This window comes from Sinocyclocheilus grahami, unplaced genomic scaffold (genome assembly GCF_001515645.1).
Source record: "Sinocyclocheilus grahami isolate Dianchi unplaced genomic scaffold, SAMN03320097.WGS_v1.1 scaffold916.1, whole genome shotgun sequence".
Taxonomy (NCBI): domain Eukaryota; kingdom Metazoa; phylum Chordata; class Actinopteri; order Cypriniformes; family Cyprinidae; genus Sinocyclocheilus; species Sinocyclocheilus grahami.
In genome coordinates this window covers 324,756-348,595 of record NW_015506095.1, presented here as the reverse complement: position 1 = coordinate 348,595, position 23,840 = coordinate 324,756, and the positions used below count along the sequence as shown (strand labels likewise).

The window sequence follows — 23,840 nt, the reverse complement described above, 5'->3', positions numbered from 1 at the left end:
TTCACTTTAGAGATGTGAGCAAGTTTAATTTATTTGGGTCAGATGGGAAACATTTTGTTTGGCATCAATCTGAGGAAAGACTGATGCCCAAAGTGTGTGAAGAAGTCAGTGAAAGGTGGAGGAGGACCTGTCATGGTTTGAGGGATGTTTTCGGTAGCAGGAGTTGGGCCTCTTATACAGCTAATATGTAAGGTGAATGCAAATGTTTATCAGAGCCTCCTTCAGCAAAATGCAGTTCCTTCCCTGCAAGCATCTCTTAATCAACCTGCAATTTTCATGCAGAACAATGCCCCCATCACACAGCAAAACGGGGTAAAGCAGTTCCTTGAAGCTGAGAACATTGAAATAATGAAATGGCTGGGCCAGAGACCTGATCAAAACCCAACTGAAAATCTCTGGAAAATCCTTGGTCACAAAGTTATGGCTAAGAAACCCACTACAGTCATCGAACTGTGGAAGAGACTGGAAAAAGAGTGGACCAAGATCACACCAGCACAGTGTGAGAGACAAGTGATGTCCTGCGGCTGCAGATGTGCTGAAGTCATTCAAAGCAAGGGCCTCTACACATCCTACCAATTTCTGACAGCTGTAACCCTCCAAAATTTTAGTTGTAATCTCCTTTCGTGCTACAGTGGTTACTGTTCTCTAATTTTGATCAGTGTTTTCCACAATAAAAATTGCGGGGGAAAAATTGTTAAAAAATTATATTGTCAAACGTTAGTAGAACAGTGGTATACCTAAAGCTAATATTCCTACAAATTTTGAGCGATGAAGATTAACAATATTTCAGAAAATCAAAAATCAAGTATTTATAGCTTGTTCTGTAATTTTGATCTCCAATGTATGTCTGAACATACAGACACTATAATGACATTTTAAATAAAGTGAAAAAGATAGTGTCAGGAACAGACCTACAATATGTCAAAGGAGAAGAAACGGGACAATGTCAATGGAAAATACTGTAATGCTGTAGATACAGTAATGGACACTTTCGTTGTGTAGACCGCACCACTGAACATATTGCAACAAATCTACTTTTAATGAAACCCAAGTTTTACACATCCAGTGCAGACATGCGTAAGTTTCGAGCTTGCTCTCTAATAAATGTAATACTTTAAAACATACAATCACAATTTAAAAACTATTACCACTGTCTTCACAAATTAATCTAGATTCTAATTTCAAGGTCTGCTATTCAAAAATAACCCATTAATCCTAAAATGCTGTTTCCTCATCTCGTGACAAAGGACTAGGTTTCTTTCTAAAGCTAAATCATGATCCCTATCGTCCCTATTATGATCTGAGAGCTAACTGAATCACTTTTTTCTTGGAAACAAAGATTGTAAAATTTTGGCAATAATCCTGTTTGCAAGGTAAAGGAATAAGCAAACTAAACAGGCAATTGCACCTGAAGCCAATAAATGCCTGAACCTAAAGACTCTGAAAATAATAATACCTGGAGCTGAATTCCGATTTTGTCCACGTGAACGCTGGGCTTCCATTTGCTGCTCTTTCTTCAGCTTCATTCTCTGGTTAAACTGTTCAAGCTGCCCAGAGCACAATTATATAAGAACAAAACTCTGACAAAAATGTGCTAAAACAATCAGTAGATTTATCACAGGTTTAGAACATTACAGATGCACTCATAAGCTGAAGACAATAAGCTCACAGCAACATTGTCCTTGAACAGCTTCTGATATTTGCCACATCACAGAATTACAAAGTATGACATGAGTATAAATTTAAGTATAACATCGATATTAAGAACCACTGAACAAAAGATTCCACATGTGAGAAGTTTGAAGAAAGATGTCATACCCGTTTCTTCTGCTTAGCCTTGATGTCATCTTCTGTTATGGTAGCAACCTGTATGTTCTTGGCTTCCTCCGAAGTTTGTTTTTCTTTACTGTCCTCTTTAGGTTGTATGGTAACAAGTGTGCTGGCAGGCCCTGCTTTATCTGTTGGAACTGTTTGGACTGTTTCTATTGTTTTGAGGCACCTAACAGGCTTTGTTTTTATAGATTCATTTGGGATTTGACTAGCCGCTTGGGTACAGTAAGCAGAGGCCATTGTGGAGAAGTGGAGAGGGTTGGGGATAGGTGGAGGACCATAGGGATGTGGCATGGAGAGTGGAGGAGGTCCATAATATGGACTGGCCATTTGTGCAGTGTATGAACTATAAGCAGACATCATATGTGGCACCATAGCTTGGTGACCCATACCATAAGGGGATGGAGGTAAAGTGCCATAAGGGTACAGACCAGGGGCCACAGAACCCCAAACATGTTGATCACTACTTTGATATTGCGAATATTGTGAAGCTGAAAAGGTGGAAACGGTGGAATTTTGGGCATACTGGGAAGTGGCAGGCTGAACTGTGGTTACAATGGTCATTGGTTGGTATGAAGCTTTAGAAACTGCGGTCGGCTCGGGTTCGCAAGGATCTTGTTCGTTGGTTGCTGGTATCAAATTCACTACAGTTCTCTTAATGCTAGTTAGGTCTACATCTTCCACTTTGTGCTGGTCTTTGTATTTTACAGAGTCCTTATAACTCATGTAAACCTTACGATTTGAGGACTGAGCTGGGGATACAGATCGGAAGCCTTCAGAGTCTGAGGAATCTGCCCTACTACCACTACCCCTTTGCTCAGGTTGACTCACTGATTGCTCCCTTTTTTGTTCAAAGGAGTGAGTAGGCGCACTATGAGGTTTTTTTGTCTTACCATACAACCGCTCTTGCGTCCTGTCTGCTAATTTGCTAACCTCTGCTGTGTCTAGATGAAGTCCGATCGTTTGAAGAAGACTCTGAATTTTTTCAAAGTTCTCTGACTTTCTGTTTTTATCTTCACTGCTTTCTTCAGACTCCTGACGAACTAAGCTTTTGTCAAACTTACTATCAGGCATCTCTCTGTCCTCTATGTAAGAGTGCTGAACATTTGGACTGACATTCTGGTACTCAACAGATGGACTACGCTCCCGATATACACTGCGTTCATCTGTGTAATGTTTGTGTTCTGTTGCATACAAATCAGTGTCCTGTTCATACTGATTCCACTGCTCAGAGAACTGATTTGGATCCTCTTTATGGGCACTCCAGCTTTCTGACACCATCGGATACCCATATGGACTCTTCTTCTCAGCTTTTGCAGTAGGGTCTACACCATACTTCATTCCAACAAGCTGAGAAAAGCCACTACCATCCTGAACAGCTCTTTCATGAGGCAGGAGGTCATCTTTGCTGGGGTCATTCAAACGGGTTTCAGTCTTCACTCGTTCTTGGCCAGATTGTTTTCCTATTAGGGAAGGCTGGTCATAGCCATCCTCGTCTTTAAAAGGATCATATATCTCATCCATGAAGGGTATGTTTCTATCTAATTGTAGTTGAGTGGGTTTCTGGGCGTTTATTAAAGTCAGATCCTTTCTAGCCTCTTGAAATAAAGAGTTAACAACACTGGTGTCAGCCTTGTTGAGAGCACTAAGGAAGCGCTCCATTTGAGTTGAAAGATTGCGCTTTGGATCTGATGTTGAAGTCTGACTCGTAGAAGGGTTACTGCTCAGGGGATGGTCATGAGGCAGGCGAGATGATGCCCGGTGTTGGTCATTCTGAGAATTGCTACCTTTAGACAGACTGGAAGATTTCTGGTCATGCAAAGACCTTGAACTAGACGCCTTAGTGAGTGACTGTGGGATAACTGGCTTGTTAAAAGGGGGTGTTTCAGTCATTTGTGAGGCTGCTGAAGAAGCATTCATGATCCGGCTGAATAATCCCAACATACCGGGATGAATGGGTTGTGGATTTGAAGACCTGTTCAATGGCAAAGTTGCGGTCTTCTGAGAAGTCGGTTTTGTAAAGGAAGAATCATCCTGACTTGGTTGACCATATTCATCAACTGAGGTTTTGTCACTCTGCAAAGCAAAAATACAAATAATTTTTTCCCAAACTACTGTAGCAACAGCCTTTCTTAAAACATTTTGCACACTTTGGCTTCCAATAGCACTTTTCCACCATTGATCTGAAAGGTTACTGTTCATTAATTAGTTCTGTATCAATCCAGGCACGATGACATGGATTCAGTCTCCATTATGGTGTATGTGACCAATCGTGAGTTACTAAAGCATTTAAGAATTGTGTTGAATTTACATCAACACTGTTCTCCTGTAAAGAGTTCGATACACTAACCATGCTGAGAAGTGTGGTAAATGCTGCTGATACCATACTCGCCATGCTCAGAACTGTTCAGTCAGATGGTGGAAAAGTGTTTTTTATTTTTTTTTAAATAGTATTTTTATAGTCTTGCTGGGACATTCAGCTAAAACCAGCTTCAGGTGGTAACTGGTTCGATATGGTTTCTAGATGGTCCAAACTAGCCATTTTATGATCAGTCTGAAGAACTGTAGATGGATGGGTCAACCTTGGTCAAAATCAGACATGGTAGACCACCATAGCTGGTGGGGTTCATAATCGAGCCAACTACCAGCAACTAGTTAGCTACCATGTTTGAAAAACCAGTTTCACCACCTTAAGCAGTTTTTTCCATCAAGGAGAGCTAATCCATATAATATATTTTACAATGAACAAACCTGAGATGTTACAATCTCTGAGCGTTTCTTCAAAATTGACTTTTTCGGTTGAATATCAGGTTTTATCTCGGAGCTCCATAAGTTCCCTTTAGACATTACAAATTGGTCCTCTGTGTGCGAGTCAAACTTGTATTCTGCTTCCATTTCAGGCATTCCCCGAACAACTTTGACCTTCTGTTCCAAGGCAATTATCGCTCTTTTGCGTGCTATTGACTCACTGAGATCTTCTAATTGCTTCTTTTTTCTCACCAATTTTGGATCCTGAATCTGAGTTAGAGATGTCTTTTCAGACCCTGCAGTGGTCAAAGTCCTCTCAGCAATACATTTAAATGTTGAGTAGCCAGGCGTATTTGAGCCAAAAGCGCAAGTCTGATGGTGGTATCCTATTTGCATCTCTTGACTTTCACTCTTTACAAAAGGAGCAGCAGTTTCCTTGCTTGCAGACGCCTTAGAGAAGATAAGAGACAGTGAGATAGGCAAGAGAAAATAAAATATGTAACAAAACCTAGGAGCCCATGTAGAAACAAACCTGAGATTGAGAATCCGTGTGAGGTTCAGACTGTTTCTTCAAGATGGACTTCACTGGTTTTAGGTCAGGCATCCAAATGTTTTCACGATGCACATGCTCATAATCAAATGTTGTAACTCCACTTTTTCCATCCTCAGGTTCAATTTTCTTTGCATTGTGCTCCATAGCAACAATAGCTTTCTTACGTGCAATCAGCTCGTTGAGTTCCATTAGCTCTCTCCTTTTTCTCAATAGTTCATCCTCTACACTGTCAGGGCTTTTAACTTTCTTTTTGTCGCTTGGATCTTTAATTCTGCTTTGTTTCGCATAGTGATCATATTTGTCGGCAGGGCTGCGGCTTCTCTTCCTAGCACTCTGACTGCTCCTTTCTCTGCTTCTGCTGCGACTCCGTCGAGATCTCTCTTCGCGCTCTTTGCTCCGACTGCGGCTGCGTTTGATTCTGTATCGGCTGTCCCTCCTCTCACGGCTGGAACTTCTGTGCCTTCTGTAGTAGCTCCTACTTTTCTCTCGGCTCCGGCTCCTGCTGCGACTATATCTGCGTCGACCACTTTCTCTGCTTCTGCTCCGACTATACCGACGTCGACTATTCTCCCTGCTTCTGCTCCGTACTCTATCACCTTTAGTGCTTTCTTGTTTAATGACACTTTCCTTCTTCAGATCTTTTGCAGATAACATATATGGTAAAGTCTTGTCTTTTCCCTTGTTTGGCTTGCTAAAGATCAAGAAATTGTTAAAAAAAAAGTTTGATAAAAATATATTACATGTTGTAACATGTTTAACATTTTAAGACAACATAATACTTCCTCCATTAAAAAAAAAAAAGATCTGTGGTGAAAAAATAAATTAAAATACATTGTATGTGCATAACTCGTCCAATAAGTTTTAATTACAACAAAAATACATAACTATTTATAACAAGTGTGAATTTTTACAAATGACAAGCGTTTTAATCAAATGTTTGTACACATCATTCTTAATGGCAAAGACTCAATAAGATGTATTATTGAAGTAACACTATATATATTAAATTATAACTATCATCATTATATATTGATATTTACATTATGTTTCTATATTATCACATTGCAGGAGCTTGACAACATAAGATTTATTTTAGCAATATTTTTTTATTTAAACTAATAATTTAACTACTCTGTTTCTGCCAGCCATACTGTATTTTGTGTTCATGAAACCAAATTACTTAAAGGTGCTGTATGTATTTTTTTAACTAAAGCATAATGCAATAATGTGTATGGAAATATTTAGAAAACATGCTAAGTTCACATACTTGTTTCTTCAAATAACACTACAGCCAGTTATTATACTTTGAAATGTGCTTTCCGTGTCTGAATATCTATTTTTGTTTTGGTCTATGTGATTCCACTAACTGCCAATTCACCCAATATTATTTAGACACCCTAGGGTTGCCATTTGGTGGAGAACACCATAGAAGTCAGCAAACGAACTGGGTCAGGGATCACAGATTCTACCCGACCTAAAAAGCCTCAAAATCCAACTGACCAGAGGAATATTAAAAAGCAGATAAATCAACTCGTCAACTTACAGTGTAAGGCACATTGCCTAACATTGTTGGTTGAGCTTGTTCTATGTTGCACTTGGCAACCCACATGAGCATCGAGTTTTGAATTTAGACTGCAATACTCATTTCAACCGCTAATTAAACATGCCGCAAAAATACATACCGCACCTTTAAGTTTTACTTTCATTTTTTATTTTTGCTGCAAGTACTCCCAAAGGTGGATAAAATAAACTGCTGTACTCCATGTGAATAGTATTGGAGCACAATTTCGCATTGTGAGAAAACATCTCACTTCAACCTATGACAAAAAGACGACTTCGTGTTTTACTCTCAGACTTACTGTCAAACGTAATGATGCGCCAATGGAATTTTTGAAGAACATCTGCACATTTAACTAATAGACTGACCTACTTACTCATGATTTACTTACTCTACATCCACTGATTCACTGACTTTGTCCTCTGTTTTGACCACCTCCTTGATTTGGTCTTTCGGATCCTTCAGCAATTTGATAGTCATTTTCTTCTGCAGGCAGCCAAGCAAATGTGGCAGAATCCACATTTAGGGATCAACCAACCCATGGAAAATGACTAAATTGATCATTTATTGTATAAACTAGGGGTTGCACTGACTAGTTGATTGGTTCTAGTTATTACTAGTCATTATTCTGCAATGCAGGCATTGGATCTTTGCCAACTAGTAGTGGATCTTATGATTTTAATGCAACTTATTCCATACATAGAATAAGCCCAACTGTGTCCCAGTGTCGCTGCATATCATTCATTATCTGTCACGGATAAATATATTCATAATTAAGAAAAAGGTGTAAAAAAAAAAAAAACAAGTTAATAAAATCATATTACAGTCGACCCTAAATAAGCTAAGCAAGTGGGACATGTTTGACCACAGACTCTGCAGTGTATTGTGATTCAATATGTATTGACCCACCAACTAATTTTTGGACAACTAGCAAAAACAAGTATCTGTGCAAGCCCTAGTACATAAATCTTACAATGAAATAAAAGTTATGTACTGCACCTTCTCTTTTACTCCAAATGCCTCTAATTTTGGTGCAGATGTGAAGACGTTTTCATTCAGCCTTCTTATTCTAACAGCTTGTTTTCCCCCTTCAGCTGCTTGACTCTTCAAATAGTATAACAATTACATCAACAAAGAACTGGACTGACATACCAGCATCCAAAATGTACTCTCTACTTTTCCAGCAAACGCCAGAAACTTCAATAACACAATACAGGGCAGGAGAAATCTAGCAGTTACAAAAGGTTCAGGAACAAAATGTGTTACTGTAGTAACACTGAAATGATCATGATGTTTGCGGCTGAAAACTTACCGGTACTAACGTAAATTCAACCTTCTCAGACAAAGTGAGTTTGGTGTCCTCCATAACCTCACTTGTGTCAAAAAATAGCTGCGGGTCCTGTTGTGTCTTGATGAACCCAAAATTATCATCCAGCTTGACAACAAGCCCCTAATAGATGGAAGCCATCATAAGCAAAAATAAATTGTAAAGTTATTAATTGCCTTAAAGAACATATTTCGCCCAGTCCAGTTCCTGGAGACCTATCTCTCTGGAAACTTCTGCTCCAAACCTGATGAAACACAACTGAACCAGCTAATTGAGATCAAGAACCTGATAATTACAGACAGGTGTGTTTGATCAGGGTTGGATCTGAACTCTGCAGGTAGGTAGATCTCCAGGAACAGGCCTGTCTTAAAGATGAGCTGTAATAAAACACAGCACCTCACTGGTTCTGATTCTTCTACAAATGCTAAAGAGCAGGGATGCACCAAAACTTCAACCACAGAAAATGCAATAAACCGGTCAATTTTGGAAAAAAAAAACAGGCCAAAATCTTTGGCAAAAATATGAAAAGTGATTACATTCTAATATCAGAAACTCTGAAGAAAAATGCACAAGAAATGATCTATTACATTGTAAATAGTGTAAATGGCAGCATATTACTGGACAAAAATCTTGTCGTGTACCTGCTCTGATGTGTGAAATTCAAAATGGACAACAAATGTGCGTCAATCACCCTGAAGTCTATGGGAAATACCAATCAAACGTGACTGCAAATTCAGCTGATATTTCCTAGCTCCAAGCACACAGAATATTATGAAGAGATACACTTGATGTGAGTGCACACAAATATGCACTGGAGCATTTCAAAGCAACCATCTATAACTAAAAAGCTAATATCGTTGCAACTATGTAAGTTCAGTACCAAATTGCAGGACCTTTGACCACAATAGTCTCATGCATGAGATGTTCGTTTGTTTGTGTTTAATGCCATGCAAGCTTCTACGGCTATTTTCACGGCGAGAAAGTGTATGGCTGAATTATACATTATAAAACTGTATTTGGCTTAAATGTCCTAGCACACCGAAATTCTCATCCGTCATAAAAACAATTTGGATCGGGTTCCAACTTTCTGCATTTTTCACATCCATAGCAAGCATTTTTAGAGGTGTTTAGGCAATTCAGAGCCACGATGACGTTCTGTGCATGACGAATTTTGACCAATACGAAAAATGCCTGCGAAAATGTCAGACTTTGCAAGAACTTTAACTGTTAAAAATTTCTTCAAAAGAGTTAACCGAATAAAAAAAGTTCTCACAGAGTTAAAGCCAGCACAATTCAATAAAACAAGCTTCACGGATAAAGGGCTTTAGCAGAGAGAACTCATGCATGAGATATTAAAGCAAGCATAAATGACTCCGCGATCAGAGGGGTGTAACCCTGGCCAAATCTGCCTATGGACCTCAATCAGCAATGATGCCCTAATCGTCACCACTAGCACACGATTGCTGCGTTCCGTTTGTACTCAGAAGCTGGAAATTCAGAATTCCCAGTAGGAACTTTTAACTGGAACGTCCTCCCAAGTCAGAGTTCTGACTCAGAATCTCGGAGGAATCACAACTTCAGAATCAAATATGGCTGCTCATTGCATCAACAGAAGAGAAACAGAAGTAATATATTGTTTATTGGCACTTAATTTTGTCTGTGTCTCAAACTCAGTTGTGCACACAGTATTATCCAACCTGTATTTGTGGACATGATTCTATGACGTTATCTGTGAGAAATACCACTTTTTATTTGTTTTTAAATCGACTGGTATTGCCAACAATGGACACATCCGTCTTTGTTTTTCCTGGCTTCTCTACTGGAACTGAAACATCATTCCCAACTCCAACATCCAAGATATATAGAATGCAGCATATGGCTGCTGTCACATCATTCAGGTGGATGCAGTGCAATCATATTATCATTCTTCATTTTGGTGCATCCCCTACAAGCTTATTTATTTGCGATTAATGCCACTAATTTCCATATAACTAATGTCTTACTATTTCCTATGTAATCTGTCTGAGGAAGAACATCAATGCTGAAGACCTACTGCACAATGGTCTGTGAGGTCATGACATTCGTGTCCTACAGAACCACACTGACCAACAGTGCAAGTATGCAAATCTTGGGCTATTTTCATCTTCGAAAGCTAAATGCTTAATGCCAATTTAAGACCAAGATATGGTGCAGCTGCTATTCAACTACTACTACTACTGCCATTTCTAAACAACTACCTAAATGCCAAATCACCATGGATGACCACAACTGAAAAACACTTACTATCTTGCGCTGCTCTTCAGAGTCTGTCTGGAAAGTTTCTGGCAGGATCTCGACGTTGACGGCACACTCCTCCTTAGTTACACTGTTGGTACAAATGTTGAACTGGACCTTGTCATCAACCATCATGGTGGCTTTTGTGATCACGTCACCCGACCTAAAAGATAAGCGCTTCTCTGTGCCCTCCACTGTGGTGACCAGAAGACCCAAAGTGAGCTCTTGATTGTCCATCTGCTCAAAAGAAAAAAAATGCATAAATAATTGAAACATGACTGCTTTGAAAAATAAAGTTTTGAAAACTATAGTAAGTCTACCTCACACATCATAAATGGAAATACAAAACTATCACCTATTCCTGCAGTTTTGGGGATCTAAAAATTTTAAGTGTCATAAAACATCATTACAGTCTTACATTATTCTTTATATGATTCTAACTTCAGGACAAGTTTAAATTCTCAATAAGTAGTATGTATTCATTGCACTGTAATCGTTTATCAAGATTATTTTCAGGTTCTAATAAGAGACGTTTTGTGTTCAGGTTGCAGGAGGGTGAAAACCTACCACTTTTTCTTGACTTTGGCTTTTCTTTGGGGCGATTTTGGTAATGGTCCCCTCGTATATCTCACTGCTTACGTCCAAATCTTGAGAACCAGCTTCTGAAGTCACGGGCTTCCACTGCAGATAAAGACGTAAATGCACGTTTAGAAGAACGTGAAAATTTCCAAGAGCACAAAAGTTATCTTCAGGACAGGACAGCTGAGAATAAACAAAGCCCTAGTCTAAACTACCTTGTCTTTGACAGGGGTAGTGCCAGATGTATTGTCCTTTGCGCCGGTGATATTTTCATTGCCTTTTGCTTTTTGATTAAAGGTCTTAGGCAGCTTTTTGAGTCGGACGGCCTTCTTTGTCTCGTTCACCTTCAATACACAATATATGTATATTATGAAGCTTTGAATACAAAGAAAGATACCATGTGTAAAAAAAGAACCTAATCATTTTACTCACAGTCAAAATGGTTAGTTCCACGTCATCCGAGACATTCAGCTCTTCATCTGTTAAATTGTCAGTGGCAGAGGCCGTCAGGCTATCATGTTTCTCTGTCATGATGGTCACTGTTCCATCGCTCTTATTAATAATCACACCCTGGCGGCAAAATAGTAACAAATACACATTTCAGAATCTGCAAAATGTTAATCATTTTACAAAAATAAGAGGGATCATACGAAATACATGTTATTATTTATTTAGTACTGACCTGAATACAATATTTCACATAAAAGATGTTTACATATAGTCCACAAGAGAAAATAGTTGAATTTATAAAAATGACCCCATTCAAAAGTTTACATCCCCTTACATTGAGTTGTGTGGTTTTTTTTTGTTTTGTTTTGTTTAGTGACAGTTGTTCATGAGTCCCTTGTTTGTCCTGAACAGTTAAAACTGCCTGCTGTTCTTCAGAAAAATCCTTCAGGTCCCACAAATTCTTTGGTTTTTCAGCATTTTGTGGATTTGAACCCTTTCCAAGAATGACTATGATTTTGAGATCCATCTTTTCACACTGAGGACAACTGAGGGACTCATATGCATCTATTACAGAAGGTTCAAACACTCACTGATGCTCCAGAAGGAAAAACCATGCATTAAGAATATTGAATTTGAAGATCAGGGTAAATTTAACTTATTTTGTCTTCTGGTAAACATGTAAATATCTTCAGTAGCCTCTGAAGGGCAGTACTAAATGAAAAAATATGATATTTAGGCAAAATAAGAAAAATGTACACATCTCCATTCTGTTCAAACGTTTTACCCCCCTGTTCTTACTGCATGGACTTTCCTTCTGGAGCATCAGTGAGTGTTTGAACCTTCTGTAATAGATGCATATGAGTCCCTCAGTTGTCCTCAGTGTGAAAAGATGGATCTCAAAATCATACAGTCATTGTTGGAAAGAGTTCAAATACACAAAAATGCTGAAAAACCAAAGAATTTGTGGCACCTGAAGGATTTTTCTGAAGAACAGCAGGCAGTTTAACGGTTTAGGACAAACAAGGGACTCATGAACAACTATCACTAAACAAAACACACAGCTGTGGATCATTCAGATAAGAACGCAGTATTAAGAATCAATGTAAGGGGATGTAAACTTTTGAGCGGGGTCATTTTTAGAAATTCAACTATTTTCTTCTCTTGTGGACTAAGTAAACAACATCTTTTATGCAAAATATCTTATTCAGGTCAGTACTATATAAAGACAAACAAGGGACTCATGAACAACTATCACTAAACAAAACACACAGCTGTGGATCATTCAGATAAGAACGCAGTATTAAGAATCAATGTAAGGGGATGTAAACTTTTGAGCGGGGTCATTTTTAGAAATTCAACTATTTTCTTCTCTTGTGGACTATAAGTAAACAACATCTTTTATGCAAAATATCTTATTCAGGTCAGTACTAAATAAACAATAACATGCATTTTGTAGGATACCTCTTATTTTGGTAAAATAATTAAATAGAAATTCAACTATTTTCTTCTCTTGTGGACTATAAGTAAACAACATCTTTTATGCAAAATATCTTATTCAGGTCAGTACTATATAAACAATAACATGCATTTTGTAGGATACCTCTTATTTTGGTAAAATAATTCAACTTTTGACCTCAACTGTACATTTTTATGTTTCCACAAGAAAATATGAATGGTGTTTGTCTGTGTAAAAACCAGAGCCACGATACTAGGGTGTTCTGGATGGCAAGTTGCAACCAGAGTTTCTTTAATACTAAAAACTCAAAGTAATCACACATCTCTCACGGCAAAACAGTTTTAGCGCGAACTGCAATATTCCTCTAGTTATTTACCTATAGCGGCTACTGCTATAAGCGTTGCATTCACAGAATATACATCTCTTCTTTGCAAAATAAGGTGGATAAAACAACAACAAAAGGAAAAAGGGAAAACAAAAATCAACATGTAGAAAAATTATGAATTGTGAAACGTTTATCAAATTTTAAGCTTTAAAACTACGCTTCGCACACTAAAGCATTTTTTATATTATATATACTCTATACTCAAATTACATTGTACAACTCATTTCCTCTTGCTCTAAAATCTAAACTTCCTGTTCTCACTTTGCTCTCAGTTGCATTTGTTGCAGACTGCGTTATTGTCTGGTCTAGACAAAGATCAGGGTTCCTACACAGTTCCCATTTCAAAATTCCACACTTTTCCAGACTCAAATTTCCAAACCTCAGTAGATTTTCAGACCATATTTAACAAATAGTTCATACAGCATTATATTAGCTTTATATTTGGTATATAGTACAGTCATCTATAAAGAGAGTGGGGAAAATATTGATTTGATCCCCTGCTGATTTTGTACGTTTGCCCACTTACAAAAAAATTAAGCGTCTGTAATTTTATGGTAGGTTTATTTTAACGTAAAAAATCCAGAAAAAAACACATTATATAAAGGTTAGAAATTGATTTGCATTTCAGTGAGTGAAGTAAGTATTTGATCCCCAAGCAAAACATGACTTAGTACTTGGTGCAGAAACCCTTGTTGGCAAGCACAGAGGTAAGACTTTTTGTAGTTGGTCACCAGGTTTGCACACATCTCAGGAGGGATTTTGATCCAATTCTCGTTACAGATCCTCTCTGAATCCTTAAGGTTTCTTGGCTGTCGTTTGGCAACTCGAAGTTTCAGCTCCCTCCATAGATTTTCTATAGGATTGAGGTCTGGAGACTGGCTAGGCCACTCTGACCTTAATGTGCTTCTTCTTGAGCCACTCCTTTGTTTCCTTGGTGGTATGTTTTAGGTCATTGTCATGCTGGAAGACCCAACCATGACCCATCTTCAGTGTTACGGCTGAGGGAAAGAGGTTCTCGTCCAAGATTTTACAGTACATGGCCCCGTCCATAATGTTTCCATTGCGGCGTAGTGGGTTACCAATGTTTTGCTTGGTGACTGTGGTCCCAACTGCCTTAAGATGATTAACAAGCTCCTCCCGTGTAGTTCTGGGCTGATCCCTCACCTTTCTCATGATCACCCTTACCCCATGAAACAAGATCTTGCACGGAGCTCCAGACCGAGGCCAATTGATAGTTGTTTTGTATTACTTCCATTTCCGAATAATTGCACCAACAGTTGTCTCCTTCTCTCCAAGCTTCTTGCTGATGGTCTTGTAGCCCATTCCAGCCTCTGACAGCTCTTTGGTCTTGCCCATGGTGGTGGGAGAGGTTGGAATGGAAGATACAGATTGTGTGGACAGGTGTCTTATACGCCTAACGAGCTGACATTAGGAGTATCTTCTTAAAATGACAGGACTAATCCGTGTTCCACATGGGAACATAACCAGTCTGTTGGAGCCAGAATTCTTGCTGGTTGGTAGGGGATCAAATACTTATTTCACTCACTGAAATTCAAATCAATCTCTAACCTTTCTATAATGTGTTTTTTCTGGATTTTTTGGTTGGTATTCTGTCTCTATCCATTAAAATAAACCTACCATAAAAATGACAGACCCTTCATTTCTTTGTAAAATCAGCAGGGGATCAAATAAATACAGAGCACCTAAAAAAAAAACTATTTTGTGCCCTCGAGAAACTGCACATGGGAATTTTTTGCATGCTGACGCATTACAATTTCTAGTTGAGTCATTCTGTGTCAACTCAACCAGAGGTCCCCGGCTCAAATTTTTGAGCACTTACAAGCTCATGTGTTCAGGGTGAGCATAGGATTCATAAATCCTGCAAGGTGAGTGGAATATGATGTTACCACTTACCGTCTCCCTGACTTCTTTGGTGAGCTGAAAAGTGTCAGGTGTTTTTGGTTTGATGTTTGTGGCTCTTTGCTCCTTAGTAATAACATTTGTCAGCAACTGGAACTCCACACGATCATACAGCAGCAGAGTCACATTGGAGTCCACCTTTCCAAAGGTCAATTTAATGGGATCCTTAGAGATGATGGTTCTGATACAGCCAGGGTTAGCCTCCTTGACGTTGTCCTTAAGAGATACATATAGAAAGAGATTTTTGGATTTAGCTTAGTACAACTCCATATTACTACAGGCCATTTTTTCCATTGCATATTAAAGCTACAGACTGCATTATCTCCACCAAAGACTTATAAAGTAGAGACAAATTGATGTTTTTTAATCAATGCTGGACTCATTTAATACATTTTCCAACTTCCAAGCCTGACTTCTGAATATTTGGCATCTGCCCAATTAGAAAGGAAGTGTGGTGAGGCTGACAGATGTTTCTTTGATGAATAGAAGTTCAGAAGTTCAGCATTTATCTGAAATAGAAATCTTTTGTAACATTATAAATGTCTTTATCATCACTTTTGATCAATTTAAAGCATCCTTGCTAAATAAGTTAATTGTTAACTTATTATATTACATTACATTTACATTATATGACGGAGCTTTCGCCTTCTGACGCCGCATATTCTCTCAGACACGACGAGAGACGAATCTACTTCAACATATGTTGATAACAGCATATAGCTAACTGTTTTTATTTATTCCCTTAATAATTCTATTATTACATAGTACAGGGTTCCCACACCTTGGTTAACTTAAAATTCAAGAACCTTTCAAGTAGTGCTGAGCGGTATGACCAAAAATTGATATCACGGTATTTTCCAAAATTATACCGGTTTCACGGTACATGACGGTATTTTTTTTTTCATGCATGACCAGGTGTTAACCATATTTTCTACTGATTGAGAGAGGAAATACTGCAGTATATTGACTTAGAATGCCCTATTTTACTGTCATGACGAGTGAATATTGTCAAAAAAATACCACACTAAACACGACCCCTTTTAATACATGTTAACCAGGAGTCACTCTCTTATAATCGCGGCATCGTCTGATTAAATCAACATGCATATACTAGTGGTTCAACGGATAACAAATCTCACGGTTCGGATCACATTACGGTTTTTGACCCACTGATCGGATCATTTTTCGGATCAGCAAGAAAAGAAAAATATTTCAATTTAACTTGCTTTCCATTTATTACTTAAAGCGAAGTACTTCTTTGATACCACAGCAAATACTACTAGATTAACTAAGAAAGTTTAAACATGATTAAAGAGACAAGAGAACAGCCAGTAAAAATAAGAAATACACAAATTACAAGCAGATAAATATGTTACAAATTAAATAAGGTCGGTAGTATTCAAATACAGAAATGTAATAATTAGGGGAAATGACACTGCAGTGTGTACACTGTAGAAATTCACAGCTGTTTGATGATCATTAATGACAGCAGCATTATTTATAGGCTGCTGTCCCTTTAAGACCTGATAAACATGATTAAAGAGACAAGAGAACAGCCAGTAAAAATAAGAAATACACAAATTACAAGCAGATAAATGTTACAAATTAAATAAGGTCGGTAGTATTCAAATACAGAAATGTAATAATTAGGGGAAATGACACTGCAGTGTGTACACTGTAGAAATTAAATATAGATTTTTATCACAGCTGTTTGATGATCATTAATGACAGCAGCATTATTTATAGGCTGCTGTCCCTTTAAGACCTGATGCACGGATCCGATAATGATACACTTCACATCCTATTTCTTTCTCAGCTGTTTTCATTCACTTGAGACATAACTGACTGCGTTTACCTGAATGATTGTCGAGATGGGTATTTTGTCATAATTTTATGTGTATGTGTCTGTTCAGAGGATTCAGAAGAGGATTCAGTTCGGTGTTCGCGCCGATGTGTGCTTCATGTGTGCGTGCGAAGAGAACAGTGCGCGAGTAACTAATCGAGTTCCCTTTTGCCTTTTCTCTTTCTGGAATTGTTTAAAATTCGCTTGCTTGTGTAAATACGAACGAATGATAAACTTATACTCTATTATGGTTAAATTTAGCAATTAATCCGCGGATCACATGCGTGCCGTACCGTGGGCTTGGTCCGTACGGATCAACTACGATCCGTTTAACACAGCAGCAGTATTTATAGGCCGCTGTCCCTTTAAGACCTGATGCACGGATCCGATATAATGATACACATCACATCCGATTTCTTTCTCAGCTGTTTTCATTCACTTGAGACATAACTGACTGCGTTTACCTGAATTATTGTCAAGATGGGTATTTTGTCATAATTTTATGTGTATGTGTCTGTTCAGAGGATTCAGAAGAGCCGTCTGAAACGTGGGGGCTTGGTCCGTACGGATCAACTACGATCCGTTTAACCACTAGCCAACTGAATGCGCTGCTTTCAATTTTGCTTGGTTGGAACAGCAGCTACACTAATTATGTCTGTTTCTACGATTTACACAAGCTTCAGTCTGGATCCAGAACACCTGAGAAGAGATGATGCCAACCGGACCTCAGATGATGCCAACCCTGAAACAACATACAGAACTAACAAATGTTGCTATACGTTTGATTGCATCATATAATAATTGCTGTTAATAGTGTTCATCGTCTGTTTGATTACGTCTTTAATTGATTTTTCCGTACATTTCTGCCATATGTACATTAACTGACAGTCACCACTGATAAGCTACCACTAAATATTGTAGAAACTTAATTGGCTGTAAATTTGCTTTGCAATGATTTGTATGGTGAAAAGCGCTGTACAAATAAACTTGACTTGAACATTTAGCGCCCAAACTCTGGAATAACCTACCTAACATTGTTCTATAAGCTACTAATAAATATTGTAGAAACTTAATTTTCTGTAAAGTTGTTTTGCAACGATTTGTATCGTAAAAAGCGCTATACAATTAAACTTGAATTGAATAATATGCAGAAAACGTAAAAACAGGAAGGGGGCAAAAACCTTTTCACGGCACTGTATAGGATGCAAATAGTTGTAGATGTCGGGGTATTTCACGTTGGGCCGTTCAGTTGGATCATCTCTCAAACAGAAGGAAGGTTAGGAAAAGGGGCACTGACATAGACCAATACAATTTAGTTTCTTAATATATCTCCTCCCCGCAGATTCACATAGGGGATCATAATGGGCCTAAAAGCAAATGAGATATTAGTGGAAACAACTTCTATAATTAAAAAAAAAAGAAAATCTGTTTTAATACTTTTACACTCTGCGATGCAGCTTGATTATATTTTCCTCCTTCACCATTAGTCCAAATGACTTTTTTTTTTATTAATATAAAGTCATTCAATAGCTTTTTTCCCTCACACAAAAGACTTGAAATATAGCAAAAGAGTGATATGGATTAATTGTATGATGCATTGTCATATGAACCAGTCATTAATGAAACACAAACAAAAACATAATTGATGATGACTGACATTAATGTAAGAAACGGCAATTTGCAGTTCAGTAAGTTGTCAGATGTTGATTCAGTAGTCCTTCTGACGAAATCAGTGAGTTCACAGAATGAAGGATTCAATCAGCAAACTCTTGAATTGTAAGGTTTTTGGTTGATTCATTAAAAGAGCCCAGTGTCCTCCAAATTGTTTATGAGGGCGGCTTTTTGAGTGAATCAACATATAACAGGACCAGTGTTGTACACTGATATATAGCCTAGTATAAGTAATATGGAGTGGTGTAGTACAGTTTCCAAACTAAAGACCTATGTAGTCCGGTTCTTTTTAGTGAATCAAAACACTTATGAATCTCTCGTGTTTTTTCATTTTTAAACACGGTTTAATTACATATTTTGTTTGTTTTGGCGTTTTATTTAATTTACAATTACGGTTAGGGCTGCACGATTAATCGAATGCGATTGTCACGTGCATTTTGATAGTAATGCTGGTTCTGTAATCAGCAGGAAATCATCATCACGTGCTTTCAGATGGAGCAGAATTTATTACACATAGTAACGAAAAAGTTGCGGACGTTTAAACATCTGTTAGGCTACATTTACACTAGTTAGTGTTCGTTTAAAAAACGCATAGCTCAGACAGAATCGTCATTTCTATTTATTTTCCACTGATTTACTGATGAGCATTAGCAGCTTCCAGCGCTGTCTGCTTGTGTTCTCTCTTCCATGATTGCTGCTCTGACTCAGAGGTAATAACATATTTAATTTCAGCAAAATTACATGGCCAAAACACACATTAGATGGCAGGTCCGGATTTACCCATTTTCGTGACCTAGAAAAAAAAAATTTGAGCCCTCTTCCCTATTAATATAATAGACCTAATATTACCACCCAAGCAAACAAAACTATTTCTTAATCAGTGGAAACCGATACAGTGTTTACTATCAGAATAAGCGCTTGCGTTCAGTCAATAAAAATCGAATAGTTCTTAATTTGTTTGAGAACTGAGAAAGACCATACCATATAGTCGTGGCCACATAACCACCTCTGGGAGTGTATTTTTTCTCTAATAATTTTAACGGCCTAGAGTCCCAACCACACATCAAGACATTGTTCAGATCATTTGTTTCAAGACATTTGACATGTTTCCGTCCTGAAATCTCGTGTGGGTTGAACTAATTTTTTTATGCACCTCATCCCAAACCTTCCGTTGCAAATTCCAAAACGTCATTTTAGAGTTGATAACAGAGGCTTGAGCCATTGATATGCAGGCTAACGCAGTTATTAATGCAGTCTAATGCAGTTATTAGAGAGAGGGAGATTAAGTGCGTGTGAATACCTGCGTCTATGTGTCTCTCAGCAGCGTTCTGCAGCAGCGTCTACTAATAGTCATTCCGGTCCCCAAAAAGCCCAAAATCACTGGACTTTTATTCAATTTTTCTTTTTTTTATTATATTAGTTATATTACATCCCTACTGTGTTATTCCTATGTATGTCTGCACTATGTTTGTACTTTCTTCTGCACTGGAAGCTCCTTTCGTCAAGTCAAATTCCTTGTGTGTGTAAACATACTTGGTAATAAAGCTCTTCTGATTCTGATTGCATTATAAATATACTTTATTTGAATGAAAATTATAATAATAAGAACTCCGATAAACCGTATATTGCCGTAGTCGTGTGTTTATTAGTCACGTTGAATCAATGAAAGCAGTTGAATCTTCTGTTTATTCAGCTGTATTTGGAGTTTCAGCAAGAGAGCGCCCTCTGGCCTCCGGATGGAGATTTACTGTTGATCACAGAACCGTGCTTCACTGAAAGATACGCATGACAATCACAGCTTCTGTCGAATTGCGATCTCGATTTTATTTCAATTTATCATGCAGCCCTAGTTACGGTGTTTTAATAATATAAATATTATTAATTGCATTTCATCGCATCATGCCTCTACATTGTCCCAATTAAAAGTCGCCTTTTGCAAGAATTGTTACATTAATGATATACGTATTTTGTTTACATTTGAGATGGTCAGCATCCTGTTGAGTCAACAAGAATTGCATTTTGGAATAATTGTGGAACAAAACGAATCGTTAAGGAACCGTTAACAAGATTCGAACACTTGTCTTAAAGGGGTCATACGATGCTGCTAAAAAGAACATTATTTTGTGTATTTGGTGTAATGAAATGTGTTTATGCGGATTAAAGTTAAAAACACGTTATTTTCCACATACTGTACAATATTGTTTCTCCTTTATTCCCCTGCCTTTTTGAAACGCGTCGATTTTTACAAAGCTCATCGGTCTGAAAAGCGAGGTGTGCTGTGATTGGCCAGCTATCCAATGCGTTGTGATTGGCCGAATACCTCAAGCGTGTGACGGAAATGTTACACCCCTCACCATACTGTGCTGCCTTGTCCGGCTGGAACCACGAGACAAAAACATTAAAACCCATTACAAACGAGGCATTTGTTGCATCCAGTGGGGACATATTTACTGATTATAATGACTTACACTGTCTTTTTGCGCGTTGCATCGTGCCACGTAAACATAAAACCCTGTCTGCATTCTCTCGCTCTCTCTCGGACGCACTCGGTCCCTCTCGCGCACATTTTCGGTCTCTCTTGCTCTGCGTTCGCTTCACTTTTGCAAATAACATATCTGCACACTAATAAACATATCTGTACATTTATCTAAACAATTAAATTTTTTCCTATACTTCTATTTCTGTATATAGTACATTATTCAATTTTTCTTTTTTTTATTATATTAGTTATATTACATCCCTACTGTGTTATTCCTATGTATGTCTGCACTATGTTTGTACTTTCTTCTGCACTGGAAGCTCCTTTCGTCAAGTCAAATTCCTTGTGTGTGTAAACATACTTGGTAATAAAGCTCTTCTGATTCTGATTGCATTATAAATATACTTTATTTGAATGAAAATTATAATAATAAGAACTCCGATAAACCGTATATTGCCGTAGTCGTGTGTTTATTAGTCACGTTGAATCAATGAAAGCAGTTGAATCTTCTGTTTATTCAGCTGTATTTGGAGTTTCAGCAAGAGAGCGCCCTCTGGCCTCCGGATGGAGATTTACTGTTGATCACAGAACCGTGCTTCACTGAAAGATACGCATGACAATCACAGCTTCTGTCGAATTGCGATCTCGATTTTATTTCAATTTATCATGCAGCCCTAGTTACGGTGTTTTAATAATATAAATATTATTAATTGCATTTCATCGCATCATGCCTCTACATTGTCCCAATTAAAAGTCGCCTTTTGCAAGAATTGTTACATTAATGATATACGTATTTTGTTTACATTTGAGATGGTCAGCATCCTGTTGAGTCAACAAGAATTGCATTTTGGAATAATTGTGGAACAAAACGAATCGTTAAGGAACCGTTAACAAGATTCGAACACTTGTCTTAAAGGGGTCATACGATGCTGCTAAAAAGAACATTATTTTGTGTATTTGGTGTAATGAAATGTGTTTATGCGGATTAAAGTTAAAAACACGTTATTTTCCACATACTGTACAATATTGTTTCTCCTTTATTCCCCTGCCTTTTTGAAACGCGTCGATTTTTACAAAGCTCATCGGTCTGAAAAGCGAGGTGTGCTGTGATTGGCCAGCTATCCAATGCGTTGTGATTGGCCGAATACCTCAAGCGTGTGACGGAAATGTTACGCCCCTTACCATACTGTGATGCCCTGTCCGGCCGGAGCGACGAGACAAAAACATTAAAACCCATTATAAACGAGGCATTTGTTGCATCCAGTGGGGACATATTTACTGATTATAATGACTTACACTGTCTTTTTGCGCGTTGCATCGTGCCACGTAAACATAAAACCCTGTCTGCATTCTCTCGCTCTCTCTCGGACGCACTCGGTCCCTCTCGCGCACATTTTCGGTCTCTCTTGCTCTGCGTTCGCTTCACTTTTGTCCAGCCCGGCGCCTCATAGGTGAAAGCCGATTCGGCGATCCACAGCATATATACATCCAAATAGATGTATTCCCTCAGCGACCAGCACGGATCAGCTCCAGGCATGACGAAGCAGATATCGTCCTCTTTTGGAAGACCAAACAAAGTAGTTTCGCTTTCACAACGAAACACACAGCGTCTTCACGACATTGCTGCAGCGTCAACAATACTACAGTGAGAATAAAAGTTATGCCTTCTTTCTTTGCGTGAACATTTGGGCGGCGTTATGCAAATCTTCCCACATCATGACGTAGACATGTGGGGGCGTGTTAGAACGAGCCGTTTTAGGAGGGTGTGGTTGACTCTTAACTTTTATAAAGAATATCTCTTTGGATTTGAGACTTTAGTCTTTGCAACTTTACAGATCTTCTTTATGCACCAAGAGCTTGTAGCACTCCAAAGAGAAAGGACAAATTGAAATCGCATCATATGACCCCTTTAAGTTATTTCGAAGTGATTGACCAAATAATGGCTAACCAGACCAACACATTTCGAGACAAAAACATGTACTTACATGTGGATCCATCTGTGGCATGTAATGAGGGTCTCTTAAACCATATTGCTCCATTTGGTCGAATCCAGGGTTCATCCTGTGGAAACCTGGCCCACCTTCAAACTCAGCCGGGTGGAAGCTCGCGGGTCTTCCCCTAAACTCAGGCGGACAGAAGTCTGGAGGTCTGTCACAAAACTCCGGAGAACGGAAACGCGGTCCATATTCAAGCTCTGGATGGTAAAAGCGCGGTGCTGCTGGTCTGTTCCCAAACTCTGGATGATGGAAACCTGGATCAGGTCCATCAAAACGCGGGCGAAATTCATGTCTGTCTGGAATATCCATCGGGTGATAAGGCCCATCGTGCATAAACCCTCGATCTCCTTCCCTGTCGTCCATCATCCTCATCCTCATCCTGGGGGGCTGCGGCCCGAAGTCGCGATGGGGCGCAGGGAACCTCTGTCCAGGGGGGCCCATCGGGAAAACGGGAGCAGGACCGCGAGGAGGCGCTGGGGGCCGCATGCCTTGTTGTGGTCCAGGTCTTTGAGGTTGAGCTGCTCTCATTCCATTCTTGCGATTTTTCCCCATCTCCCAACAGCGTGCGCTTACTGGTCAGTAGCAAGTTGCTCAGCGAACAGCTAACGTTAGCAAACCGTGTCACGACCACGTTTGTTTGCGCACACAACCATGCAGATGCAGAACCGTTTACTTCACATCAGCGCAAACAATGGCATAATACAACTGTTGCAATACATTTGATTTGAGTTGTGAGCCACTCACTAGACGCAAACGGCCGCTTAAAGACA

General features: G+C 38.6%; 1 protein-coding gene across 1 annotated transcript; it reads right to left on the bottom strand.

Annotated features, from left to right (window-relative positions):
* Positions 1-671: 671 nt before the first annotated feature.
* Positions 672-23,840, bottom strand: LOC107564218 (uncharacterized). The gene is made up of 13 exons (XM_016249226.1): positions 23,059-23,840; positions 15,075-15,296; positions 11,302-11,439; positions 11,085-11,213; positions 10,858-10,971; positions 10,300-10,527; positions 8,002-8,139; positions 7,689-7,793; positions 7,081-7,175; positions 5,111-5,822; positions 4,582-5,028; positions 1,819-3,906; positions 672-1,547 (listed from the first exon to the last, which is right to left on the bottom strand). Exons 1-13 carry the CDS (start codon positions 23,620-23,622, stop codon positions 1,317-1,319), a joined length of 5,211 nt encoding a protein of 1,736 aa, XP_016104712.1. The 5' UTR covers positions 23,623-23,840; the 3' UTR covers positions 672-1,316.

Coding starts and splice junctions, on each gene's coding strand:
- LOC107564218 (XM_016249226.1), bottom strand. CDS start 23,622: ATGGGGAAAAATCGCAAGAATGGAATGAGAGCAGCTCAACCTCAAAGA. Junction 11,440..15,074: donor CCAAAGAAGTCAGGGAGACG/GTAAGTGGTAAC, acceptor TTTTGCCGCCAG/GGTGTGATTATTAATAAGAG. Junction 5,029..5,110: donor ACACGGATTCTCAATCTCAG/GTTTGTTTCTAC, acceptor ATCTTCTCTAAG/GCGTCTGCAAGCAAGGAAAC.